Genomic DNA, 16,770 nt, shown 5'->3' with positions numbered 1-16,770 from the left:
TGATGGATGGATGGATGCTTGTCAAAAGTTTGGGGACTTAACATAACATATTTGAGACTAAATAGGTTTATTATCCAGACTAAGACCACAAATCTATAGCAGATAACATGTGGCTTGAGATTTACGTGTGGCTTGAGATTTACATGTGGCTTGAGATCCAACTCCACCTTCATACCAAGGAAGACATATACAGCCTATGAAGATGAATCAGAATATATATATATATATATATATATATATATATATATATATATATATATATATATATATATATGAGAAAAAAAGTTTTAAGGCAAAAATTCCAATTAAAAAAAATTATATTTAATTGGGCAGCAGAAAGGTACTAAAATTAAAATAGATAACAGATCATATTAACAAAATAAGTAGCAATTTTATGAACGCAATGCAAAGGTTTCCAAACCTCCCTTTGTGGCTGCTCAATTTTATTTGTAATTAATCAACCAGTACCCGGCTTGGCTAATCAGTGCTTCATTAAGTTAAATGAGGTATGCTGGTGATAGAATTTAACAAATCTATGTAATGGCCTGGAGGAACCCAGGAAACATCTAGAAACAAATTGTATTTCAAACGGGCTCACAAGAAATTACTTTTTATTGCATTTATGTTTATTGACATCTCTTCTAATGATATATGGTGATATAAGGGAAATTTTAAAAAATCATTTCAAAACAAGGCAAGGTGCCCCAAAATTTTGACTGGCAGTTTAAATTCAATTTCAAGCGCAGAAACAGACCACAGAGGTTTTATGACTCGTTCATTTTTAAAAACTATTTGGCTACGACGGAGTCACAAATGTCAGTGAGTGAAGTAATGATTTCAAATGAAATGTTACGACCTATAAATGCATTCAGGAAACTTAAATCCAAATCCCTGCACCTTAAACACAGGTAGAACAAACTGACTTCATAAACAAAGACTACCATTTAAACCAACACAATGCATTAAGAGAGTTCAACCACCTATGATTAGGTTAACTGTTTGTGTGTAGCCAAATCCAAGTTTAATGTTGTCATGTATTCCAAAATCACTGTCTGTGTGTGTGTGTGTGTGTGTAGCATCCTGTTAGTATTCTTGTCCCTCACTGCAGTGACATTCTGATCACAGAGTCTGTCTGTATGTCTGTGCTTGGTCCATGCCAGCCCTAACATTTGCTTGGCTGCGTCCAACTGTGTGACTGGACGACGTGCTGCGCCCTTTAAAAACTCCTTTTAATATCTGCATGAATGGCACCGGCGTAAACAGATGCTTTCTCCGCACACTTTCCCCCCTTCATTCATGCCATGCTACACAGACTTTTCTAACAAGCTCAGCTCTGGCATTAGAATTAACATCACTTCTCTCAAGCAATTTTTCTCCCGCCCGGCCTTCTCTCATTTCCACTTCTGTAAGGGCGCATTGAGCTAATTATTGGGAAAATGAAAAGCAGCAATGCATTTCTTTGATTGGGTTTTAATTACAAACACAAGTTCTCTCTCTCTCTCTCTCTCTCTCTAACCCATTCCTGGACTCTGTGTGCGTGGTGTGTGTTCTGGTTTTCTCCCCCCGCCCCCCCTTTCTTCTTTTTAAAAAGAGATTTTTAATATTTAATATTGCAGAAATATGAAAACTGAGGCTAATTATATGTGAACAGTCAAAGAGGGGGGGGTCTCTAATTATGTTAAGACAGTTAGTGATTCTGTCTTCATCCAACCACTATTGAACAAGGCTGGTGTAAGACATTGGTACTTCAAGGCCTTTTCTCTCTAGCTTCCTGAACAGCGCAAAAAAAAAAAAAATCTTTTTTCAAAAGTCTTGCCTTGATCTGCTGCTAAATGTACTTTGTTCTGACTGGCCTTTTTCAGTAGGCCCAAGTTGTACTAGAAGGATTATGCATTATTTAGACAGGATAATAATAAAGTGTAATATCTAATGTAAACATGACCATGAGCGCCGTTTAATATTAATGAAGCACAGGGTGGAGCCTTGGAGAGGACAGCGCTGGAGGTCACAGCTTCCACTTTCTGCACGCATGTTTGAACAGATTTTCACACTAAGATTCATAGGAGAACCTGTGACTCATTGGAAATGTGTATGACTTCAGTCAGGCAAAGAAAGCTGATAGGAAGGCTGTGGTGTGAGGGCAGCCCCTCAAAGCTGGAGGGCCAGAATGACATTTACATGATGAGCATGTTCACAGCTGGAAAGAGGAAACTCCATATGAAGCCAACTACATACTCTCTCTAATATCAAGCCCTTATCATAAAGCTGGCATGCAATTAAAGAGAAAGCAAGTGAGGCTACTAGGAGAAAGCTGAGATGGGTATATATGCATCAATGACACTCATTCAGTCCATCAGCATCAATGGCATAACGTACACTCAGCCCTCTAAAATAACTCAATAAATGCATGGCATAGATGAGTTTATTCTACAATAGCTCGTTTATGAAAATACACTTTCAGTGCCTGAAAATAAAATAATTTTTAAGGAATTCTTGCCTCCCAGTTTTAAAAATGTCAGGTGGTGCGACAATTAAAAACATTGGCAAGCCAGTTTGTATTTAATGTGAGGTCAAATATTCTCTGTTGCGTATAAATCTAGTCTCTGACCAGCCCAAGACCATCAGGAAAAACTATTATTGTTCAGGCTTGGCCCATTTCTTTTTTACAGGAGTGTAAAAAGTATTGTAAATAATTGTGTGGTTGCACCACCTGACATTATTGTGTGGTGGCACCACCTGACATTATCTGGGTGGTAAAAACAGATCAACCTGTTTAATAATGAATTGATATTACTGGTGCTTTTCCACTGCTTGGCATGGCTCAACTTGACTCTACTCCATTCTGGGATCAGGTACTTAATTTTCCACTGCAAATATAGTACCCCCTCAAGGTAGCTGGTCATCAGAGCAACGCTACATGAAATTGCCAATTTTGGTTCGGAAGCTAGCAAAAAAAAAAAAGAACAGGAGCTTTGGAAATACTATATCAAAGCTCAGATGAGGTGATGATTCAGGTTGCTCAAAGGTGATGCAAGAGGGTACACTAACCTGGTACCTAAAGTTAGCACATGTACTTAAGGTGATACTGACTATTCTCTTCAACCAATTAGTAGTCTGCAATTTTTCCACGTCACTTTTCCATATCGCCATAGCTAGTTTGGAACCAAAGGTAATACCAAAAAATAGCATCAGTTACCAAGTACCAGGTTTGCCAGGTAAGTAGAATTGAGTCGAGCTGAGCCAAAAACACACAGTGGAAAAGCGGCTTTCGATAAGGGCTATTAAACAAACATCAACTCATTGAAAAGATTCTTGCAATTGCTAAAATGCATATTCTTACTAATTTAAATAATTGTAAAAGTCTTGTCATAATCACAGAGTAAAAGCATTAACAGTGTATAATGACCAACAGTACACAGACAGAATCATCCATCTACACATCAAGCACCCCAGTGACCTCAATAAAAGGTTGTAAGTGCTAATATAACAGTCATTGGAGTATGCGTTTGAAATGCGTTAGTTAGGAAAAAGAGAATGGAGAGTGGGAATGGGAGGAAAAACAGGCCTTTGACATTTAAAGATAGGCTAATGAAGTTAGTCAGTGCCCTCTCCATTATTGTGACTGGTACACATTTACCCTCTGGGTAAGACAAAAAGAAATGAGTGTACTTCAAATGGCAAATCAGGAGACACATTGAATGACTCACCAAATGAGCACTGTGTGTGTGTGTGTGTGCCTGCGTGTGCGTGTGTGTGCGCGTGTGCGCGTGTGCTCGTGTGCGTGCGTGCATAAGCACAGCAAACATATAAGCAAAAAAAAAGGAATAAGGAAAGTCCAAGAACAAGAGCAATAAAAGAGGACAGACTGACCTTTGGGCTCTGGTCCAGAAAGCAGACAACGGGTCCGTACAGCATGCAAGAGAGAGTATGATAGAGAGAGAGAGACAGAGAGAGAGAAAGAGAGAGAGACAGAGAGAGACAGAGAGAGAGAGAGAGAGAGAGAGAGAGAGAGAGACAGAGAGAGAGACAGAGAGAGAGACAGAGAGAGACAGAGAGAGACAGAGAGAGAGAGGGGGAGAGAGAGAGAGACAGAGAGAGAGACAGAGAGAGAGAGGGGGAGAGAGAGAGGGAGAGAGAGAGAGACAGAGAGAGAGAGGGGGAGAGAGAGACAGAGAGAGAGAGAGAGAGAGAAAGAGAATGTTAGTTAGTTGGTCCAGGTAGCCATATGGGCTGCCATGCATAATGGTGAAATGAAGACACTCCATGCTGCGTGCTAAGTGAGTTAGCTAGTGGACCGTCTGCAGCCTCAAATCCAGTTAAAAAGCCATTAAAAGCCTTAATCGACCCCTGTAGATAGACACCGAAGATCCAAAGCAGGTCTAAATGTGCAACATTCACCACAAACCTACAAGAAAACATAACACAAGACCACTGCACAGAGAGGCAGAAGCAAAGTATGAGCATATTAACCATTTTCCCTAATCATATAACAATTAGAAAAAAATACATAAATAAATACATTTTAAAAAATGATTCTTCTAAAGCTAGCACAAGAGGAAAGCAATATCTGGCATCCAGTTGATTTAGTGATTTATGTTTGTGGTTTAGATGTATCTGATTTAATATACTACCAGCCAGGGGTACCATAATGGGAGGGAAGATTGGGATGATTCTTAGTTGAAGCACTTCAATTCATTATACAATATCTACAGACTAGCAATGCATCATGCATCCTGAATTGGGCTCTGTGCTCAGTTTAAATGTTTAATGGTTAAGCCTGGACACTGTTTTTAAGAAGAACTAGAATTTTATTTTTAGTTCAAATAAGTATCAAATTTCAAAAATGCCAGAGAAAAACTGAAAAGAAAAGGCAATGAAGACAGCATGTAACCAAGTTTTTTGGAGGTTAATTTGGGTTAGCACGATACACTTTGGCTATTAGTAGAAAGCATACTTATGGTAAATGCAGTTGTGACAAAGTTGTCACAACAAAGTTTAACAAAACTCTCTCATCCTATAGCAATTTGTTTCTTCATTAAATTCTAATATTTATGTGAATTTAATTATTTATAGTTAGACAAAACAATTATGTTTGCTGAGATTTTGGTGGGTTTCCATGTAGACTTTATATCCATTATAATAGAGCAAGACTGTCCAATCTTATCCGCAAAGGGCCGACATGGATGCAAGTTTCACCTGATCAGTTGTTTAAAACTGAGACTGACGAGTGGAACCAGGTGAGCTCTTCCACTCTGGAATAAAAACCTGTACCCACATCGACCCTTTGTGGATTGGACTCCTTTGTTAGAGTTTTGCCACAAAAGCGAATATGCTTTTCAAAAGGAACAAATGTTACAAATGTTTTGGCCACTTACACATATGCAGGTCATGTTGCTTATTTCATATACACAGTTTGTTGCATGTTAAGCAGGGATCAAATAAAGAGCAATATCAAAATAAAGAGCAGGGTTATAAAAATGTTGGCATACTTCAATGTTGTGACAGCTTCTGTTAAGAGAAATAAGGAGAGGCAAGGGGCCCCGTGTGAGAAAATTTCCCAGAAGTCCTACCACTGCCTCTGCTACCAGCTGGCCAAAAGAATGAAAACTTGCAATCACACCACTTGTACTATACAAATCTGTCATTTTGTTTGAAATATTACTGTATGTACCTTCACAATTTCAATTTGGCAACTTAATCTCAGCTTCTTCCCAATCTCTGCTGTTCTACATCATTACATACCCTATTTACTTCAGTTTCTCAACCCAAACTACACGTCTCATTCAGTCATTTGTGACTTCAGACATACACTGCTCAAAAAAATAAAGGGAACACTTAAACAACACAATATAACTCCAAGTAAATCAAACTTCTGTGAAACTGTCCACTTAGGAAGCAACACTGATTGACAATCAATTTCACTGCTGTTGTGCAAATGGAATAGACAACAGGTGGAAATTATTGGCAATTAGCGAGACACATTCAATAAAGGAGTGGTTCTGCAGGTGGAGACCACAGACCACTTCTCAGTACCTTTCTGCTTTCTGGCTGATGTTTTGGTCAATTTTGAATGTTGGTGGTGCTTTCACACTCGTGGTAGCATGAGACGGACTCTACAACCCACACAAGTGGCTCAGGTAGTGCAGCTCATACAGGATGGCACATCAATGCAAGCTGTGGCAAGAAGGTTTGCTGTGTCTGTCAGTGTAGTGTCCAGAGGCTGGCGGCGCTACCAGGAGACAGGCCAGTACACCAGGAGACGTGGAGGAGGCCGTAGGAGGGCAAAAACATAGCAGTAGGACCGCTACCTCCGCCTTTGAGCAAGGAGGAACAAGAGGAGCACTGCCAGAGCCCTGCAAAATGACCTCCAGCAGCCCACAAATGTGCATGTGTCTGCACAAACGGTTAGAAACCGACTCCATGAGGATGGTATGAGGGCCCGACGTCCACAGATGGGGGTTGTGCTCACAGCCCAACACCGTGCAGGACGCTTGGCATTTGCCAGAGAACACCAGGATTGGCAATTTCGCCACTGGCGCCCTGTGCTCTTCACAGATGAAAGCAGGTTCACACTGAGCACATGTGACAGACGTGACAGAGTCTGGAGACGCCGTGGAGAGCGATCTGCTGCCTGCAACATTCTTCAGCATGACCTGTTTGGCAGTGGGTCAGTAATGGTGTGGGGTGGCATTTCTTTGGAGGGAAGCACAGCCCTCCATGTGCTCGCCAGAGGTAGCCTGACTGCCATTAGGTACCGAGATGAGATCTTCAGACCCCTTGTGAGACCATATGCTGGTGCGGTTGGCCCTGGGTTTCTCCTAATGCTAGACCTCATGTGGCTGGAGTGTGTCAGCAGTTCCTGCAAGATGAAGGCATTGAAGCTATGGACTGGCCCACCCGTTCCTCAGACCTGAATCCGATTGAGCACATCTGGGACATCATGTCTCACTCCATCCACCAACGCCAAGGTTGCACCATAGACTGTCCAGGAGTTGGCGGATGCTTTAGTCCAGGTCTGGGAGGAGATCCCTCAGGAGACCATCCGCCACATCATCAGAAGCATGCCCAGGCGTTGTAGGGAGGTCATACAGGAACGTGGAAGCCACACACAATACTGAGCCTCATTTTGACTTGTTTTAAGGACATCACATCAAAGTTGGATCAGCCTGCAGTGTGTTTTTCCACTTTAATTTTGTGTGTGACTCCAAACACAGGCCTCCATTGGTTAATAAATTTGATTTCCATTGATGATTTTTGTGTAATTTTGTTCTCAACACATTCAACTTTGTACAGAACAAAGTATTCAATGAGAATATTTCATTCATTCAGATCTAGGATGCTATTTGAGTGTTCCCTTTATTTTTTTGAGCAGTGTATATAAGTTTAAATAGCACTCCAAAATAACAAGCACAAAGGGACAACTTTAGCTTGATGCCATAGTGTTATATCCAGGCAGGAGATTAAACAGCCATTTGGACAGTTTACAGTTTCTATAATTCATGTAAATGTGATATATAGTTTATGTTTTCTAGTTGCTGTTGTATAGTAATGTCAAAGTCTTCCATTTCTAAGATGAACACACTCAAACACCTACACACAGACAGATCCTTTGCACCTGCTACAAGCTAAATGCATTAATGCCTTACAAAAAGTAAATGTTGTCATTTCTGGGGCCATAATTAGAGGAGCGGGAGTTCAGACAGAATATCACTGAATCATTAGCTTCTGCTTAACATCAGATTAGAACGATAACCTGAGGGCCATGTCAAATTGATTAACTTCAGTTAACCTGACCCTATTCAAGAAGTCACCTCAGAGCCCTCAACCCTCATGCAAGGGCAAGGCACCATTTAGCTCTGTTTCCAAACAGAATGGAGGAGGAAGAGGCTTGATTTAAGAAAGCTGGTCTGCTAGTCTCATTTATAAAAATTGAATTCAACAACCAGCATTTCTAATGTGCCAGCATGGGCAGGGACATTTGTTGCAAGATGCTTTTAATCTTGCCAGTGACGATCATTAAAAAAAAATGTATGGATTGGACTTGGCCTTTGCCGGGGCCAGAGCTCTCCTATTTGGAAATCGGTGGACCAAGTACACAAATCATGTGCTTGAGTTAAAGTAGATACCCAAGGTAAAATATGACTCCAGTAAAACTAGAAGTTCCTCCCTTTAGATCTCCACTTGAGTAAAAGTACAAAAGTATTTGTTTTCAAATTTACTTGAGTATCGAGAGTAAAAGTACTGTTATCGTTTCTACAACAAGACTCTTGATTCATGAACTCATTTTAGGTGAAAATACTCCAGTGTCTCTCTTGGTAAACCAATCTTTTAATAGAATGTCATTAATTTGTGACACTGATGTCTATTAAAATTATCATAAGCACAAAACACTGAAGGCAAACAGTTTCCATCAGGTAGAACCGAGAGGTTCCAAAATCACTTTTACAAACAAGCAAAGTTTCAGTTTAAGATTTATTTGCGACCATTTGTTGTAAGTTTAAGTTTAATAAAAACTTGTTTTAAATATAGTTTCACAAATGAGTTGCCTTTACTATACTGTATCTGTAGTTCTCTGTTTATAAACATATACTAGCAAAAACTAATTTACTATAAAATGAAAGTGTTTGTATGAATTCAGAAAAAAGTCAGTCACAACTTCATGTGTGTACATATTTCTATAATTGTGGTCTATTTGCACAAAGTTAGGTTAGTTACATCATTTATGTTGAACAGGCACAAAACAAAGTGCCCTGAATGGTGTTCTTGCTTCGTACTTCTTTTGTTCTGACATTACATTTTTATACACACATACAAAAAGTAAAAAAAGTCACTCGAAAATGGAAATAATTCAGTAAAGTACAGATACACGAAAAAACTACTGAAGTACAGTAACAAATTACATTTACTTAGTTACTGTCCACCACTGCTGTGAATACAACACAAACTTTACTGTTTGAGAGTTTGTGGTCAGTAAGCTTAGCCCTTTCGCCACCTTCTCTGAAGCTATTTGGCCCGTATTCCCTCAGTAATTCATTCACTCATTCACTTTTTCAATCCCTCTTTCAATCTTATTCACTCCTCAATTCCCTCCCTTGTTCACTCAGCCTCTCTCACTCGTTCATTCCTGCATTCCCTTCACTCACTTCCTCCCCTTCCCACCTTCAATCCCTCTCTCATTAAGTCATTCTCATATTTCCTTATGCCTTCCTCTATTCACTCCCTTATTCACTCTTTCACTCTCCAAAACATTGCATCCACCACTTCCCTTACTCACCACTTCCCTTACTCATTCATTTCCACACTCTCGCATTCATTTGTTAACTCCCTCTCTCCCTTATTACCTTATTCAGTGTTCATGCCCTCATTTACTCATCAACTCCCTCATTCCTTCTCGTTGGCTTGCTCATTCGTTTATTCACTCAATCACTCACTCAGTAAGATGCTCCATCATTCACTCACTCATTCTCACTACCCCCTGCCTCATTCAACCTTTCACCCACTTACCCCGACCTGTATTCACTACCTCACTCATCCCCTCATTTTCCCTCACGTATGCGATCATCGTTTGTCTGGCCCTCTCTACATGCCTCCTTTCCCTCTTCCATCTTCCCCCCTTTTCCTTCTCTCTCTTCTAAGGAGCGCTCAGTGTTTTACAGGTCTCATCAGGAGGCCATTTCACCACACATATCACCCCCTGCTGGAGCCATTCTCCCAGCTATCGATTTAAACAAACCCAGGTACCGCTAAAAATAAAACTCATTTGCTGCACAAATCAATAAAAATAAAAGCATTTTACCTGACAACACAGCCACGGCACACTAAAAATACACAGCAGAAAATGACTTTACGTACACATCTAATAATGTCCGGTTGAAAATGGCAGCTACGTACCTCCCCTTTGAGCGTGTCTCAAAAGCATAATGAGAGAGTGTGCTGACTTAACATCCCCTAACAGCAAATGAGGCCACAGAGGAAGAGAAATAAAGGCTAACATCAGAGAAGAATGGCTTACTATGGGCGCTTGTTCCAAAAAACGGAACATTTTCTGTCTATTTCTTTAAATAAAGAGCTGAATCGCTTTACTGCTCCAGAGAGAGCACTTATTTCCTCCTTTAAGAATCTATTGTATCTTGTTCTGAGAGTTTTCAATACAAATACAAAACACTTCATGAATTATTGAGGCAGGCGGTTGTGCTGATCTGCTGTTAGCGCAGACAAAGTGCTCCCCGTTCAGCTGTGTGCAGAGGTCAAGGCGTGCGCTACATCACTTTAATGGAATGAACAGGTTCGAGGTAATAAAAAGAGCCACCAGGATGGAAAAAAAAGGCTTGTGGACTTTCAGGCACATTGGACAGATTCACATGAATGCTGTGCATTCGGACACAAGAAAATGCAAACCAATATAGACACAGAGCAAGCCATAGACATTCACATGTACTCGATAAATATGAGCTTTTCTTAGACTGTTTTTACACCTTGCTCATGTGCTAAAGTCCTTACCTAGTCTGGGGTTTTGATTTTACATTGTAGAGGCTGAACATCACCAAATATGGCAGGGATACAAGCGCTGCTACTTTCATGTTCGCCAAAATCCGTACTAAATAATCAACTTAGTATTTATTTTAACGTTCAGTAATCTATCAATGTACTACCTACCCTTTAAATTTCAAGAAAATAGAGATGTCTAGATGTATCACAAAGCAATAAAACTGAACAATACTTGAGCTCCACTTCTTTAAGATCAACTGGTTTAACTGTGCATCATCTCTCGCCCACCTACCAAAAATATGTTCCATGGTTTGTGTATCAAATCAGAATGTTATTGTGCATCTCCTATTACTAGAAGCAGTTTCTGTCGTAAACATACATTTAAGAGTGTTCTGTAAGTAGTGAAATGTTAAAACAGACAGATTATGTGGCCAGAACAGCTCTGAGGTGTTGCAAGAAGAGAAAAACATGCTGTTGTTAAATTTAGGGATGCAACAACTAATCAACATTATCGATTATACTGACAAAGAATCTTGTTATCAATTAGCTGTCATGATGAAACAGAGATACAAGGGATGATGATGCATGAATGAAAAAGTCAAAAATATGGGAAAGCTTCACTTAAACATCATCTAAAAAGACGGTTTCCTGTAAGACGGAGATCTGACAGCAGCACGACTGTCACGTGTGAAAACCTTGAAGACCACATATGTGGTGAAAAGCTCAACACGGTGAGTAAACTGTAGTGAAACTATAGTCGAAGGTTTAAAACAGTGTGTCATTGTCTGCTGTTCAGTAAGGTGTTCTGGTTTGGCTGAAGGGATGAGCTGCATTTTTTTCTAAACTGCCAGCTAAATTACACTTGTTGCTAGTGTGCTAATATGCACAAACCTGCTCGCCACAATGTTAGATTGTTTTGAAAACATACTTTTTTCTGTGTTTTGTCCTCCAGACTGCAGTAATTTCAATCACTTTAAATGTCCCTTGTTTAATATAGACATTATATTGTTTAATATAAATCCCTTGTTTAATATATTTGTACATCGAAGAGAGTATTTTTCCCTACATAGGTCCCTCCTGTCTCTACATTTTGTATGTATTTAATTTGTTTCAGTATTTTCATGCATTTTTACTTTTACTTTGTTTACCTGAGCCTCACCATGAGCATTTTAATGCATAAATGTCCTAACATGATGTATAAATGACAAATAATCTTGAAACTAAATGGTGTTTTTGGAAATTGCACTCAACGCTGGAAATAATTCAACTCTTTTTCTGTGATTTCATATGCATTGATGCTTCTGTGTCAACATTATGTACATGGTCACTGCTGTTTGAGTGGTTTGAGATGCTTTCTGGCTCTGCATGTTTGACATGGCCAATAACCCTGCTGCTTGTGTGTGTTCGCTGATATCAGGTTGATTACATGCTGATTTGTGACCACACAAACTAATTCATTTAGCTTTGCTTTATTATAAGAGAAGAAATAATTCGAAAAGCAATGCAGTCCTTCATAATTGTCCTTGGACAACAATGTGAGATTTTCTCACCAGTTGTTCCTTTATTGTTTTTGCACCTTGGACACAAATAATAAAATGGCACTTTTAAGGGCAATGCAGAAGGCAATCCCTGTATTTTTCATCTGTTGAAAAAAAAACACTGTATGATGTGATATATTCAGCCATTGTGGCGTGGCGGCCCACAGTTCAATTGTCTGGTGTGCACCAGAGCATTCATACCAGTCAACACAGAGCAAAGTAGTTTGACTGGTCCACACCAAACAGGTCCTGAACATGAAGACGCAGATCATAATTTAGATCGGGGCTGGACACACAACCCCCCAGAGACTGAAGGCTTCAGCACCATTATCTTCAGATCATTTCATTCTGCATTTATCACGCATTTGCTTGTATCTAGGGCTGTGTGAGTGCATTTGTGTGTGTGTGTCTGGGGAAGGGAGGCCACTAAAGGCTCTGCCACAGTGATATACTACCCTGATTTGATCACATATACTCCTACCCATACATATCCATGCATCTACATTCTGGGCTTCAAACTTGGACACATTAAGGGTCCAAAGCGCAATTTCCTCCTGTTGGGAACCGGCAAGCGAGGCCGTAGCCACACATCCATAACACACTAACTATCTTTTCTGCCCAAGAGTTTCCCCAGTCTTGTATTATCTGTGTTTTATGGGAAAATTGCTTTATGAGAGATATAAGATTTAATCTCTGGAGAAATAAGCTAATGCAACCTTTCTGCTGTATGTAGGGGCAAGGAGATAGCATCAGAAAAAGCGCGGCAGAGAGAAATAGAAAGCGTGCCCGGAGTCCCAATAAGAGCCGTAGTTAGAGGAAGAGTAGCCCTCCCTCACTTATCACACTCTCCTCCCTCTCTCCGCTTGTATTTCATTGCTCTGCTGGACCTGCTTTTCCACTTGTCTGGTAATTACAGGAGAAGCAGGGTGGTCCAGAAGCTCCAGACTAGAATGAGCCGCTAACCAACACTAATAGAAAGAAAAAAAGAAAAGCACTAAAACGTACAGGCATTCTCTTATTAATCTTCAAACAGAAGCAAATGTGGAAATGGCATGTAGAAAATCATGAAAGGTTTCCATCACACCGTAATGATCGTCTCTCAAAACGAAAGAGATTCCAGGCTCTCAGGAAGAAAGCAGAGGTTTCCTCACTAGCCGCATACTAGTAACAAGGCAGCAGCAGTCTTAAGCAGAGTGGCTTGTGATTAGTGGGAGAGTGCAAACCCAGCCTTCTCAAATCCTTTCTTCAGATCTTACTAAACCACACATTCGCCCCGACATCCGCTCATCAATCTGGCTCAAAATAAATCAATTCTCAAACGTCCTTCTAATGAATGCTCAGTCAAATATTCTGAATTGTTGTTTAATGTCTAAGGATGACATTTGTATAGCTGGCACCCAATATTAAAGCAAAGCTTCCATTAGTACACAGTAGGGCAGCACTTTACAGCATACATGAGCCTCTAACCAATCGCGGAATGATTTATTGTGACCAATCACAAAAAATATATTTTGGAAAACATAATGTAAGATTATACGAGCTAGCATGTTTATGTTTAAGAACATTAAATACATGAGAGGGTACATTGCAATCACAGTATGTGGAAAAGTAATTGCAGTGTGAACTCTATTTTGCTGGAATGAAAATTTTTCATTTTTCAGATTTCACAGTAATAATTGTAAAATCCTAAAATAATGCATGTGTGCAATTTTTTATACTCCAATATTGTTCATCTCTAGTATACACAGTACTGTCTCAGAGACCACCTTTCTTTTAGTCCAAATCAAAGTGATCATCACGTACAATTATCCATTTAGCAAAGGCCAGGAAAAATAGTAGAAAACATGTTTAACAGAAAATTACATAGAAACCTCTACAATTAAATATAATACCAAATCTTTCAGCATTTAGTGTCTTCAATCTTGACACTTCTTCAAGTAACCCCAAACATATTCAGTGATGTTGAGGTCTGGACTTCAGGGAGTTCTAAGAACACTAGCAACACAGATTTTTTAAAATTTTAGATTAGTTTCAGTCACTGTTAAGTGTGCAATCAAGCCACAGTATGTCAGTTTGTGAAGAACGGAGCTTGAAAGTTGGAACTCCCAAGCTCTTCCCCCTCTCTCTGCTGCACTGCAGCACATGAGGCATCCATGCACGTGCAGGCGAGCAACCAAGGCAACTGAAGAGACCAAATAAACAACATGGAGCACAAACTGGTAAGAACATGAGGTAGTTTGCTCTTCATTTGTTTCTTCTGTTTCCTTGTGTTTTTTGTGTATATTCTTGTTGGCAAAGGAGGGATGGACAGTTTTTTGACACTCCATCAGACACTCCTCCTGGCTCTGATTTGCTTCTGTGCTTTAAAAACTGTATTTTTATTCCAGTTGTATGTTGTATTTCAATCTATATGTCTGTTACTGCATTTTTTTCACTGTGATTTTTCATTTAAGTAATAGTTTTACTCATTTATAATAACCCTGATAACAACACATCCTTTCAGGTGCCAACACATCCCTTCAGGTGTTGAGCTGTCTACTCTCAGTGGAAGAATGGACAGAAAGACCTGTGGATGTTTTCAGATCTGAAACAACAGTATTATTTAAGATGAATTATTATTTTTAAACAAAAATACTCTTGGATATTGTTCAAGAGTATTATTTACAGATTTTCTGCTCTTCCTCAAAGAAGAAAGCTTTAAGTATTGTTTATCTGAGTACTTGTACTTAACAGCTGTTTTGACTGCAAATTAAAGGTCTCATATCCTACATTTATATTTGTTCTACATATGTTTGCATTTAATGTGCCAAAATAGTTATAATTATTTTTTTATGTGAGAATTTTACATTGTACATTACTTGTACATTAGAATTAAACAGGCCTAATTTAAAAAGCTGGACTGAAACACTCCTTACAACGTCAGCGTGTTAATCATGTTAACATACTACACCAAACTTATTTCAAGAAAGTGAAAAAAAGACCTTGCACAGTTCTGTACATAAACCAAGAAAACACTATCAAATTAAGATGTCAATATTAAATATAGACAAAATATCATATTGTCATATTGTACGTGTCTGTGTGCATGTAGCCATAGAGGCAATGACACAGCAAAGCGTCATAATTAAGAGTGGAAAGAGAGCACTCCTCTTTAATGGGCTCGGAAATTGGAAATCAACAGCCTTTTCCTGAGGCCAAGTACAATCCTACGTGAAGGGGATGCATTGATTTACTGTACAGACTACAATTATCCATCCAATTTATTAAGCTCCATCTCCTCCTGTCTTCCTCCAGACTACCGCGTCTTCCTCAATCCCCAGTGCAAATTTCACTCATTTCTAACGGCATAGCATGAGTATGAGGGCAGGGTTCTCAACACGGTGGTGTATTGAAGGCTTCTTTAAAGACAGACAAAACAAGTGTAGAGGTGGGACAAAATGCATCACTGTACACACACCAGATGTGGCTGAATGAATGTCGAACAAGAAATCTATCCATTAACTTCCAACGAATGTGTAAAGAATCTGAGCGCTGTGGGTAAAACGGGTCGATACATGATGAAGGATGGGAAAAAGAGACGGAAAGAGGTTGAAAATACAGTAAAAGTTCAGCTGATTTCCGTTGCTATGGGCTATGAAATATTAAGTCTGCGGCACTTGGACAGCTCCAGTACAGAGACCCAAGATTAACTTTTAAATAATGTTTTAACATGCTTAATATTTCAGCACCTCAGCTATTAAGGGCAAGCTGTTCTTACAAAGTACCCAAAAATAAAATTGAGAAGAATTTTTTTTTGGTCTGGAGACAAAATCGCACAGACAGACGGAGTAAAAGAAAGTGAGCGAGAAAAAGGCGAATAATAATGTGTCCGTGTGCACCCATGCAGACACATAAAGAACAGAGAGAAAACCTCCGTTTCCATACCCCGACCCCTTCACTCAGTCACTCAACCTCTAACCAGGATGTTGGTGTACAGTATTGAGCAGTGTGTCAAGGTATGTAGCATTTTTTTTTTATTCAGATTGCTTCATCTTAACAGGAGTTACAACAGAATATTTGTGGCCTCTTTCAAGTGAATCTCCCTGTAGAACTCAACCCAATAACCTAATCATTATTATTTCTGCAGTGTTCTCCAGAGTTCCAACTAGTTCCCCTCGCACACATATACACACATACCCACACAAAAAGCCTGGAATGGTGTGCTAAATGCACAGCATGGTCAAGAACTACACATCACAGAAGCATTTCTGAGGTCATTAGGAGTACTGTTAAAGACCCTTTTCTTTCCATCTATCCCCTCAAACAAACAAATTAGTGTGAATCTCTTGGAGTACTCTATACTGCACTCATCTACTGCACTTATGTCTGTTATTACAGGTTCTTTTTAAATGTCACTTCATATATTTCTATTTATATAGAAAGTGTACATGAAACTACATGCACGCAATGGCAAAACCACCAGTATTCTTTATTAAAAATAAATGAAAACATATAAAACAAAAATAAATTATAAATAAATAAACAAAGTGATGTAGGGAAGTGCATTCTAATTCATTTGAAAATCTCATTACTCATAAGAGACCATAAAAAGATATTTTATTAACTACAGAAAAATAATTTTAAAAATCTTTATGCTTAGTAACATACCGCAATATACAAGCATGGTAAATGGGTGTACTGCAGCTTCTTCTACACAAATTTCTTTCTACAATGAGTCCTTGGCAACAGGATCATGTTAAGGCAC

General features: G+C 39.3%; 1 protein-coding gene across 4 annotated transcripts in view; it reads right to left on the bottom strand.

Annotated features, from left to right (window-relative positions):
* diaph3 (diaphanous-related formin 3) overlaps nucleotides 1-16,770 on the bottom strand; it is a 468,447-nt gene that overhangs the window by 251,244 nt on the left and 200,433 nt on the right. For all 4 annotated transcript variants that reach the window (XM_017699480.2, XM_017699484.2, XM_017699482.2 and 1 more), the window contains one exon: nucleotides 3,871-3,879. In XM_017699480.2, the coding sequence (XP_017554969.1) occupies nucleotides 3,871-3,879 (9 nt within the window). The remainder of the gene's footprint in view (nucleotides 1-3,870; nucleotides 3,880-16,770) is intronic.

Source organism: Pygocentrus nattereri, chromosome 15 (assembly GCF_015220715.1).
Source record: "Pygocentrus nattereri isolate fPygNat1 chromosome 15, fPygNat1.pri, whole genome shotgun sequence".
Taxonomy (NCBI): domain Eukaryota; kingdom Metazoa; phylum Chordata; class Actinopteri; order Characiformes; family Serrasalmidae; genus Pygocentrus; species Pygocentrus nattereri.
Note: the sequence above shows the minus strand (reverse complement) of the source record. Positions and strands in the feature narration are given on the sequence as shown.